This window comes from Delphinus delphis, chromosome 6 (assembly GCF_949987515.2).
Source record: "Delphinus delphis chromosome 6, mDelDel1.2, whole genome shotgun sequence".
Classification (NCBI taxonomy): Eukaryota; Metazoa; Chordata; class Mammalia; order Artiodactyla; family Delphinidae; genus Delphinus; species Delphinus delphis.
The window spans coordinates 27377510-27390143 of record NC_082688.1 but is presented as its reverse complement, the minus strand read 5'-3'; the positions used below and the strand labels follow the sequence as shown (position 1 = coordinate 27390143).

Sequence of the window (12634 nt, the reverse complement as noted above, 5' to 3'; positions counted from 1 at the left end):
TTTTGTCATGAGTGAATGTTGGATTTTGTAAAATATTTTTTTCTCCATCTATTGATATGATCATATAATTTTTCTTCTGATCATCTGATTTTTCTTCTACTGATGTGATAGTTTACATTAACTAGTTTAGAATGTTGAACCAACCTTACATACTTGGAGTAAATCTTTTAAAACTTTTTTTTAGCAACAAAAGTTTAAATACAGTACTTGCACAGTTTCACACATTTCAGACCCATCTGTATCACTGGAGGACCACATTCTCCAGTTAGCCTGCTATTTAAGTGGAACATCTGTTAATGTTGAGGAGCTATGGAAAACCTCTTTCATGGAAAAGAAATTGATTAATGTTCATTCATGTTAATTGTGATTCATTTACCTCAGTTTGTTTTAATGAATCATAGAACTCTTTGGAGAAACATTTAAAAATGCTTAAATATTTTGTGGGGTTGCGGAGTTCATTTTCAGTGTTGAGAAATTACAGTTATTTTATAAACTAGGTTTTTTAAATACATTGAAAATACCTTGAATTATTTTAATCTTTGGATTCAAAGCAAGTTATTTTATTTTGTCAATAGTGATTTAATTTATATTCTCCAGCTGTTTGAAATAGCAGATTAAAAACGTGTTGAGAAGTAACAAATCATTCTTGATTCTTTATTCTTAGCATGTTTGAATTGCTTTTTGCTAACTAGGGTTTTAATATACTTTGAATAAGTCTATGAAAAACTTTGAAATATGAATTTTAAAACAGAGCTAGAAAAATGGTTATTTTGCATTTATAAGGTATCCCTTCTCTTAGCCTGATTCAATTGAACAGTTTAAAAGTGACATGAAAAGCATAATTTGAACGACAAACATAAGTACTGGATTAGTACTATAGTGAGAAACGAGCTTTTTTTTTTTCTTCAGTCCCCAAAGCTCCAGAGATAGATCCAGTAGAGTGTTTGGTGGCTGACAATTCTGTAACAGTAGCTTGGAGAATGCCAGAAGAAGATAATAAGATTGATCATTTTATACTGGAATATAGGAAAACTAATTTTGATGGACTTCCACGTGTAAAGGATGAGCGATGCTGGGAGATAATTGATAATATTAAGGGTACTGAATATACACTATCAGGTAAGATGACTGCATTTCATGAATCTCATTCTCGGAAGATAGATGTAATTGTGAAAAATATTTTGAATTACATTAAAAGATGAAGTTATTAAGTTTCTTTAGCCAAGCTGACTTTTTGTATATTTATTATGGAAATGAATTTCTCTTAAAATATCAAGAAAACCTTCATTTTCATTACTTCTGGATATTTGCAATCTGGTAAAACAGTGTATTTAAAACAAACATGAAAGGATGTTCTGGAAACTGTATTTCAGAGTGACATTTAATTTTTACCTTGGTTTTCTAACAATAAAAAAAGCTGTCAATTTTCTAGATGTATACACTACCCTGCATTTCAGTGATACTGTAAAGACTTGCCTTTACCCTTTTCTGATAACCTTCACGATAATACTTAAAGTTAAGCTGTGACTTGGTAATAGAAATTTGTGTGTTGGCCTTTTGATAGTCTTTAAAAACATATCTGCATGTATAGGGGACTTTGGGTATTTGAAATGGCCAAATGTTGCCTGAGTTGTTCAATATTTGTTTTATGTGAGCAGTAACAGTAACGTTACCATTACTGAGCACTTACCATTTGTCAGGAGCTGGGCTGAAGTGTATTACACAGTACATCTCATTTAATCAGTACAATACATCTCATTTAGTCTTTACGGTGAAGAGGTTGGTTTTCTCTTTTCTATTTTAACAGATACAAAACTGTGGCTCCGTCAAGTTGTTGAACGTCCCGTAGCTAGTAATTTTTGGATTGAGATTTTAATCTAGACCTGACAGACTTCAAAGTTTTTCTGTTAATCCTTATGCTTCACTTTCTCTTTAAATTCATTTTTCACATATGAAACAATGTGTCATAAATATAAAAATTCTATAGTGTCTACTTTCCAGAAGTTGAATATGTTATTTTAAACTGTAGTGTCTCTCCATGAATGAAACCTTACTTATAATGAGGCTTGAGAGTATCTTTTTATTGCTAGGTTTAAAAAGCCCAGTGATAAACTGTATAATTTATTTTGAAGAAAATCATAGATAAATCATGATTTCTCTTATTTCAGGCATTATCACCCTTTTAACATAAATCTGTACCCTTCCTGAGTAAAAAGATAGTTCTAGGGAGGGAAAAATGTCTGTTTGAATGTTCATACTCGTACTTTTGGAGTAGATTCCTTTACTTTTCATATCTGAAAGCCATTTTTCATTTTTTCAGGCCTAAAGTTTGATTCAAAGTATATGAACTTCAGAGTGCGGGCTTGTAACAAGGCTGTGGCTGGAGAGTATTCTGATCCAGTGACTCTAGAGACCAAAGGTAAGATCAGTAGCTACTTGTACAGCATGAAACAGAACTTGACATCAGTAATTATTCCAGACTTCGTGACAGGAAACAGTTCATGTATAGTTGCCTTCCTTCCCCACCTTGATTCACCCCCACTCCCCCCACCACCCCGCAAAGGAATTCTCAGCAGGAGGAATTTTAAGATGGGAAAATTAGGACTACAGTAGTGGTTTTCATTAGTTTTTCTTTTACCGTGGTATTCAGATGGGTAAAATAGACTGATGATGGTGTTATGTTCTCTCATGCATACTTACTTTACAAATTTCAGTTTAGTATAAATACATTCTCATGATTGGAGTTTGCCCAGAGTTTTCCCAGAGAATGGATTGTGACTCAATAATGGGGAAGTACGTATTCAGTTTAGTTCAGGTTCTTTTTGTTTTCTAAAATCTTATTGTAGAAATTAACATTTATATAATGTTTACAAAGCTCACAAGTCTTCATTTGATCATTGAAACCATCTTGAGAGATCAGTAGAATAGATATTATTGATATCCATTTTGCAGGTGAAGAAAGTGAAGTTAGTTAAAGTCTGTTCCTAGAACTAGCTTGGAAAGTTGTGAATAAGAATCGATTTACAAGTTCTGTGCCAGCCCTTATTGTGGACCTGGAATGTAAGTGCTTCTAGTCTCTGAGAACAGTTTGGATTTGTTGTAGAATAACGTATTTAAACACAGAAGATTTTTCAGGTATTTACCAATTTGAAGGCCACAATGCTAGAGGTCTTTCCAATCGTGAGGTGATAATTGACTCAGTTTACTTCCAGAATCAGATTCTACACATTGTTGTTAGATAGTTGGGCCTTAGAGTGTTCCACTGACCTCTAGTTCATATAGCATTTAAATAGGGTTTGAATGCCAGAAGTTTGATGTGATTTGGAGGCTGATATAAAAATATCATATTAGAATAAAACAAGATATGAGGTTCATAAGTTATTGACAAGACAAACTCATAAGAATATGTTTGCATCAGAAAGATTAAAAGAAACAAAACTAAGTCAAAGTAATTTGGATTAGCAAATGTTTTTATTTGAGAACTACAGATAACTTAGCCAAGAAATGCAATTATTTAGAATTACTTATTAACAAACTGAGATGATACTGTGGTTTCTTTAGAGATTTTTACCATTTCATAAATAGTCATATTTACAGGCAGATAATCCTTCCTACATAACTTGAACTGATTTTAGCCCTTGTCAGGTAAAATTGCATTATTATTAATATCCTCCCTCAAGAATATTATATGTTTTTTATTTCTTTTGTTCTCATTTACTTTTTATGTTTAGTGACCAAACTTGGGCCTAAATGTGGTGAATTGTACATTTCCATTCAAATTCCACAGATTCAGGAAAATGAATAACTGGCTTGTAGCTTCCTTGGAGCTGGGCTGTCTGCTCCTGTTAGCAATGTCTAGATTTTACCAGTCAAATTCTTGGTCTTAGGGTTTGTAGGGAAAGACTAAGTTGATTCTAGTCCTTTTGAGCAGTTCTCTCTGCGGGGTAAACCCCCTGGGGTTGGGTTAGACTGATACTAAACGCTGCGGCCCACTGAATCTTCTGGGACCTTCTGGGAGACTCAGAGTAAAAGTATCTCTTAAGAAACTATGGGTCACAGGTTTTCTAGGGTTATTCCATACCACTGGAGTGGCCACTAATGACAACAGGAGCTCCAGAGAAAAGTCAGATTTTTTAAATGCTGTGTTAAACAGTTATTTACTAATTTTTTGACTTGTTGCAGCCCTTTTTGACCAAACAGTAGAAATAAGTATATGAGCAAAGAACTGGAGGGAAAGGGAGGGAGATGGCGATTTAATAGTTGAGGCCTACCAAAACTTCATATCCTGCCACTTGTGGTGCTTGGTGTGGAAAATAGTGAACATTGTTAATATCTGTCTCTCCAGTTGTATGTAACCTCTATTTCTTCTGTTATTGGAATTGTCAAAAGTGATGAATAATATTTCTTATGACTAGAATTTTTAAAGTACATTATCCCTTACTTCCTTGTAAAGGTAAATGATGTAATATTAATCACCAATTACTTTCTAGTCTCAAATGTTAGTGTCTATGATATAATTTTACAGTGCCTAGAAAGCAGCCACCAACACAAACTAAACCCATGAAACATATCTGTGTCTGTGTTCTAATTTTTTTGGTACTTTGTTTTCACACTTTTAAAGATGTGGAAACTAATATCTGGCTATATTACAGGGCTTATATGAGAGACAGGACTAAAATTTGAGCCCTCACTTTTGAGGCCAGTCTTTTATTTGCTTTTAAACTGCATGGTATTAACCCTCTTACCTTAGAGAGCCTCTATGATTTAGTTGAGGCCTCATAAAGGGACAGTATCCAAAAAAGAAGAGATAAAAGGTTGCACCCCTGGGACTGGAACCCATGCTTTACTGTTTGGGTGCTGTGGTATTTGATAAATTTGGTCTCAAGCGGCTTGGGGGTGATACCTGTTTTTGCTACGCTTGACTCTACTCATCTCTCCATCATGAAACACAGGGAATAGCTTTAGGATTTGTTTCTTCCCTTAGGATTTTAACAGGCAACTGGGAGTGATGGCACCTTAGAGTTATATCCAATTTTTCTTTCTCTCAAAAATGCAGATGCCCTCACATATATTAACTAATAACTAATATAGAGGTTAACCCTGTTTTCTTAAGGCAGTTCATTCTTGGTAATACAGGGTCTCAGTTTTGCTTAATCCTAACTTTTTAGTAACCCACCTGTTGAGGAATTCTGTTTCCATTTTTACTGAAAAGCTGCATTATTTCGTCTTTCAGTAAGCTCTTATCTGTTTACATGCAGAGTTTGAAAGCTATTAACTTTTTTGCATATAGTATGACATTTTCTAGAAGTGGTTATGGTCAGTAGATTTGTATTTAGAATATTTAAAATACACTGAGCAATGGGTCAGATGCATAGGTAAAATTAAAGTGCTCTTTAAGAAACAGTAGAGTATAAAAGGATTCTTGATTCACTAGGTAAGCACTAGGTTCTCTATATGAATATTTTGTTGTTTGATGATGTATATTTCACAGACACACTGAAACCTTAGCTAGATCACGTATTATCCTTAAGTGAAATGGGGTATTGTAAAGGAATATTTCTTCACTGAGTACTTACCAGAAATTTAAATTTTTGGAGGGAAGTATAACTAATAAGCAGATTTATTGGTAACTATGTAGTAGATAATACCTTGCCTAAGACCCAGTTAGGGTCTTAGGATATTAAATAGGAAGAACTGTGCATTACTCAGCTGTGAATCAATACATTTCAATGATTAACGCTCAGTATCCAAGGGAGAAGGTAATACTGTGTTACACTGATTTCCTAAATTAGCAGTTCTGAGTAAGTCTTGTGGATAGTACAGATAGTTCCCCCGATACCAACTAATTTGAAAAGCATAGTTTTGTTTTGGATTTTTAAAATTTGATTTCATTTAAGTAGCCCCTCTCCCCAGTCTGTTCTTTGCCATGTATGTCATCTTTAGCTCTATCAGCTGGGTTAGTTCCCTTGCTTCTGCCATCACGGCCTGTTTCTCTGTGCTTGCCTTATTTTGAAACTACTAAGAGTTTAAATATGAAATTATTAAGTGTTAGGGCATAAGAGAAAATGTGTGTGTGCCAGGCTCTATAATTTTTTACACCACATCACTTTCTCCTCATCCTTAATTCTACCAGTTCCTCTTCCTATTTAGTCATAACAATCAGCTGATGCTCTAATAATAGGAAATTGAGGCTATTGATTCCAGCAGAAGGAATGGCAGAAAGACCAGTGGCCATGAAAGTACGTTGTATTTGGTTGGAGTACAGGATAGATATATAGAGGAGAATAATGGGAAATAGAGTAGGAATTTGTAGATTACGGCTTTATTGTTGTAGACTTTAAATTTTAGGATTAGGAATTGGAACTTTATTCTCTATATACAGTGTTAAATCCATTGAGTAGGAAAACGATGTGATGATGGTTGTGCTTCAGAAACTAGAGATATGCTACATTAAAAAAAATTGAAATATTGTTTTGGTTAGCACTTAACTTCAGTTTGGATAACTCATCCTCCCACTTGAACCTGAGAGTTGAAGATACCTGTGTAGAGTGGGATCCTACTGGAGGAAAAGGTCAAGAAAGCAAAATTAAAGGAAAAGAGAACAAGGGCAGGTAAGCTAGTTTTTTAAATCTGTTATCTGAATAAAATGCTTGTACATTGATTGTTACTTGACAATAACTTAAAATGAAATTCTTGGGAAGGGTAAGCTGGGACGAAGTGAGAGAGTGGCATGGACATATATACACTACCAAATGTAAAATAGATAGCTAGTGGGAAGCAGCCGCATAGCACAGGGAGATCAGCTCAGTGCTTTGTGACCACCAGAGGGGTGGGATAGGGAGGGTGGGAGGGAGACGCAAGAGGGAGGAGATATGGGGATAGATGTACATGTATAGCTGATTCACTTTGTTATAAAGCAGAAACTAACACACCATTGTAAAGCAATTATACTCCAATAAAGATGTTAAAAAAAATTCTTATTAGTAACACCAAAGTGAAGAATATAATATTATCAGTACTTGAATTTGTCATTAACATTTTTCATTACTTTTTTTTAAGTTTCTTTCCTAATCCTCTTCTTACACCTTTTATTTTAGTATTCCATTACTTTAAAGTTATATCTACAGCACTTTGAACTGCTTAGAGAGAAATTCCTAGCAATAGTTCCTGAATTTTAGACTTACAGATCACCTGTCTTACCCGAAGGTCTGCAGTGAATGACAGCTATTACCATGTACAGTCCCAGTGTCTGGCCCCTGATCAGCAGCCTTATGAACAAAGAGGCAGGCTTGGGACCTTTTATTATTGTAGGACTTATTTAGATAGTCTCAAAGTATGGGGACCTCTTTAAACAGAGATAAATTTTGCTCAAACTAAAATAAGGTAATCACTGTGAGTTAAACAGTGAATCAAAAGAAATTCCTCAGCAGGCTTTTGATCTAATTTTACTATAAACTGTTAAATTTAAGTTGTAAAGCAGTCTCTTAACAGTTGCCTATTTTTATCTGACAGTGCCCATGTTACTTCACTGAAGAAACATACAAGGTGATGATCTATGTCTGTATAGTTCTAGGACTTAGTATATCTAGCTTGGCTGAATAACTTATTTTTCTTTAACCAATAAGCAGAAGCCATTGCAGCAGCCTTCATAAGCTAAAATATTGGTCTGTGTAGACTGTCTGTATTGGTGGCTTATGTTTTGAATTTACAGCATTATAATGTGCTGTATATTATTTGGATTATGTTGTATACGATAACAAAACAATAAGCTCTGCTTTAAAGTCTTTCTTGAATTATTTTCCTTTATCTGATTTTTTTCTGCATTTACTTATACTTGGCACCTTTCTTGTTGTGCTGTATTCAATATATCTAACATTACAGCTTTGCATTTATATATATTTGACATGAGGCAGGTGTGAAGTGTCCTATGTTTTATAATAATCATGCAGTTTCAGAAGCATCAAGGATAAAAAATAAAGGTCATTACTGAAGTTATTAGGACAGTGCCAGAAAGATGAATCACTTCAAATTGCACAAGTAATAATGTGCTAATTTGAAGATACTGCGTATCTTTCCCAGAAACCAGAATGTGTTCTCTTTTCAAAATTATCTTTTCTTTTTTCTAGTTTATTTGCTTATTATTGGTGAAAGTGATTTCATAGTTAGTGTATTATAAATTGTAAAGTGCTGCTGGATTTAATAGAATCAGTGAAGTTTCATTTGGAGATTTTTAGGATACTTATATGTAGAATTTCATCATGTTATTTCTCTTTCTCTCTTCCCTCCTTTTAAGAGTATTTTATTATGTAGGCTACTTCTGGAATGTTACATACATTTATTCTTTCCATAAATGTTTGTTCACTGCAGGATGTCAGCTGGATATTTTGGAGTTTATAGGGATAAACACTGTCCCTGCCTTCAAGGAATTTGCCCTAACTTATGTAGATGAGATATATCTCTATATATAAATAACAATAATACAAGATAGAGATTATGTGTAATAGTATGTGTGAATCAGGGAGTTTAGAGGAAGAAAGATTTCCTGAGCTGCCGCATGTTGAAGTGGTCAGTTAGGACAATAAGCCAAACTGAAAGTAACAATCAAGACTTCATGTACTTACTGTGATAGTATAAGCTAGAGGCCACAAAGGAAAGGGTGTTAGCTCCCCCCAGGGTTCCACTTTTCACAACAGAATGGCTCAGGGTGAGGGTTAGGTAAATGAGAGCAGATGGCAGATGGTGAGTATCTGAGGGTCATCTCACTGCCCAGGAAGGCCCAAACAGAAGGCTTCTCCTATTGTTTTATGGACCTGAGGCCAAGGAAATGAGAGAGGGGGAAAGGTTAGGAGTAGAAAAGTATTGAGACAGAGTGGAGAAAAGTGTCTTCAGACTGCTCCCTGACCCCTGCCCTCTTTAAGGAGGTCTCTGAAGAGGCAGCTGGAAAGGGTCTCAGCCGGGGGCCCCCTGCTGTAAGGGGGCCTCTGAATACAGGCGCCCAATCTAGGAATGCAGACATTCATATGAGCTTGGGGTTGCAGGGGGTATTGCAACTGCTTCTAGAAACTGCAGTGAACTAGCTCTGTACCAAGTCTGGGGTAGAGAAGGCAAGCATTTATAATCGCTTCTTGTTGGGCCTGAAAGATCATACATAGGATTTTGGCCTGGAGCTGGACTCTTCAGAAAAGTTACTTAGCCTGGTAGGATCTGGGAAACCTTCATTAGTGAAATGGTATTTAGGTTGGTTCTCAAATAAGTGGAAGAATGTGTAGCGTTTGGACTTGCAGTGAGAGAAGGAGCAAGGAAAGGAAAAGGCACTGAAGCAGATTGCCTGAGTTTAAGGGACACTTGAGTGACTATATTTAGCTGGATAGTGCTCTCCAGAGGTGAGAAGGCTGGAAAAGCAGAGTGGGCCCAAATCAAGAAGAACCTGAAAAGCCAAGCTAAGTCATTTGTAGGCAGTAAGAAAGTGCTTGAAGATTTTAAAGTAGGAGAATCAGTTAGGTTTATCTCGTAACAGTGAACAAGTGAATTGGGTAGCAGAGAGATCATCTGGGAAGTTGGTAAAATAATCCAGAGTAGAGGTAACAAAGAGGCTTAATTCAGATAGTTGAGTGACTGAGGTGTCTTTAAAGGATGGGATCATGTTTGCTTTAAGACAGGGGGTCCCCAAGCCCCAGTCCTGGCCGTGACCGATAACAGTCGTCTTGGGAGGGAGGGTGCACAGCAGGAGGTAAGCGGCAGGTGAACAAGCGAAGCTTCATCTGCCGCTCCCCATCGCTCCCCATCGCTCGCCTTACCACCTGAACCATCCCTCCCCCGGTCCATGGAAAAATTGTCTTCCACGAAACCGGTCCCTGATGCCAGAAAGGTTGGGGACCGCTGCTTTAAAACAATAACAGCTGTTGCACTTCTTGCAAAAATGTACTTAGGTTGGAAGTCTAGAATGCTGCAAAGGAAGACATCTCCTTATTTAATTTTTCTCTGAAATTTAAGCTGCCATTCTTAGTAGTTACATCTGTTTTTCTTTTTGCCATGCTTTCCCTTTATTTCTTTACTACTGGTAAGTTATAAATTTTTTTTGTTTTATGAATGCAGTGATTTGATATAATTGAAATCTTATTTTTTTAAACATCTTTGGGATTTGATCTGTTTTGAGTTTTGGGGAGTTAGTGAGAGGCCTTAATACTGTCCAGTTTACCGTATCATATAATTTGATAAAGGAAGGTCAGGTTGCATCTTGTCCATTTTAGTAGAAGAAGTGCTTTATAATACTTGATATTATCCTGTGCCTGGATTTGGGTAATTGCTGTTTTTCTTTTTAAGAAGAAAAGATACAGAACAAAAACACTGGGTCGGCCAAAAATTTCTTTCAGTATTTAAGTAAAAATAAAATACCTATTTTTCATTTTCGCCCAGAACTTTATTGAACAATGTATTCACCATTTTGTTCCACTACCTTCTGCCATTTTTCAGGCAATGTCATAATTCTATCTTCCCAAAACTTTTTATCTTTTTGAGCAAAGAACTGTTCCAGGTGCCTTTTACAGTCTTCCAAGGAATTGACATTTTTTCCATTAAGAGAATTTTGTAAAGACCGAAATAAATGGAAATCCAAAGGTGCAGTGTCTGGTGAATACGGTGGATGAATCAGAACTTCCCAGCCAAGCTGTAGCGGTTTTTGCCTGGTCATCAAAGAAACATGTAGTCTTGCGTTACACTTATGGAAGATTATGCATTTTCTGTTGACTAATTCCGGACGCTTTTCATCGAGTGCTGCTTTCAGTTGGTCTAACTGGGAGCAGTACTTGTTGGAATTAATTGTTTGGTTTTCTGGAAGGAGCTCATCATAGAGAACTCCCTTCCAATCCCACCATATACACAACATCACCCTCTTTGGATGAAGACTGGCCTGTGATGTGGTTGGTGGTGGTTCATTTCACTTGCCCCATGATCTCTTCCCTTCCACATTATTGAACAGTATCCACTTTTAATTGCCTGTCACAATTTCTTTTAACAATGAAGCATTATCATTATGTTTCAGTAGATAATCGCACGCAGAAATATGGTCAAGAAGGTTTTTTTCACTTAACTTATGTGGAACCCAAACATCAAAGCGATTAACGTAACTGAGCTCATGCAAATGATTTTCAGTGCTTGATTTGGATATTTTGAGTAGGTCGGCTATCTCCCATGTCATTGATTGTTCTCAATTAATGTCTCGATTTGATTGCTATCAACTTCAACTGGCCTTCCCAACCGTGGCATGTTATCCAGTGAGAAATCTTTAGCACGAAACTTTGCAAACGACTTTTGACACGTTTGATCAGTCACAGCACCTTCTCCATACACTGCACAAATCTTTTTTTGCATTTCAGTTGCGTTTTTATCTTTCTTGAAATAATAAGGCATAATATGCTGAAAATGTTGCTCTTTTTCTCCATCTTCAGTATTAAAATGACTACACAAAAATTCACCGGTTTTGATTTTTTTTTTAAATGCACACTGATATGATAGCTGTCACAATATAGTCTAACAAAACTGTTTCGAATGAAGTTAAAGACAACTAAGCGCTAGTAGAGCCATCTTACGGAAAAAAGCTGCACGAACCTTTTGGCCAACCCAATACCTACTGCTTATAAAAAAGGTTATTTAGTTTTGATTCTCATAAGTCTTAAAAAGAAAAATAGCAATTACCCAAATCCATGCACAGGATAATAACAAGTATTATAAAGCATTTCTCCTACCAAAATAAGTCTTGCTTTTCATCTAAATTTAACTGCAAGAAATGTAAGCTATAATCCATTATCTTTCTTGAGTTCTTTTTTTTTTTCCCTTAAGTTCTTTTTTTCCCTTTTTGTATTGTCTCATATTTCAACTGTATGTTCTTTGTACAAGCCTTGCTCAGTCTGCATGGTATTAGTGTTTTTAGCATGCTTTATGTTGATGACTTCTTACATTTAAGTGTTATAATTGACAAATCTGTTTAATAATAAATAATTCAAATAAAATTAAATGTTGCTATTTGTGCAGCGTGATTAGAAATCTTTAGAAAGACTCATTTCTTGATTTGTAATTTTAGTTTGTGAAACATGTGCAATATAGAATATTTGTTTTTCTTTTTGTTCCTGTTTATCTAGAAGTGGTACACCATCCCCTAAACGGACATCCATAGGCTCCAGGCCACCAGCAGTAAGAGGCAGCAGAGATCGTTTTACTGGGGAATCATATACAGTGCTGGGTAGGATAAACATAATAGTTCTTCGTTATCTCAGATTAAAGGCATCATAGTCACATTGGTGGACTTTACACTCAGTGGTGGAGTGGCTGCCTGTGTATTGAATGAATTGTTGCCAAAGTTTCTCCCTCTTGAAGCTTAATTACTTTGGTGGGTTTTCAAATTGTCTTTTTATTGATACGTTTTAAATTCTGCTTCAGTTTACATAGTGCTCCACATTTATAACTCTTGAGGGGAGAGTAAAGAAGAAAAGTTCTGAAGCCTTTTATATTCAGAAAAGTTAGCAGTAAATGTACAAGTCATTATAGCAGATACTCTGCATTTAGTGTCTGTGTGTTAGCATGATTTTTCTCCTGAATCAGATTTTTTGTGCCATTTTGTGGGCCAAGATATAGGTAA

General features: G+C 35.7%; 1 protein-coding gene across 1 annotated transcript in view; it reads left to right on the top strand.

The window, feature by feature from the left end:
* The window catches only part of FSD1L (fibronectin type III and SPRY domain containing 1 like), a 65234-nt gene that overhangs the window by 41286 nt on the left and 11314 nt on the right, over positions 1-12634 (top strand). The window contains exons 7-11 of the mRNA XM_060013355.1: positions 910-1119; positions 2321-2419; positions 6482-6611; positions 7513-7545; positions 12138-12238. Coding sequence (XP_059869338.1) covers positions 910-1119; positions 2321-2419; positions 6482-6611; positions 7513-7545; positions 12138-12238 — 573 coding nt within the window. The remainder of the gene's footprint in view (positions 1-909; positions 1120-2320; positions 2420-6481; positions 6612-7512; positions 7546-12137; positions 12239-12634) is intronic.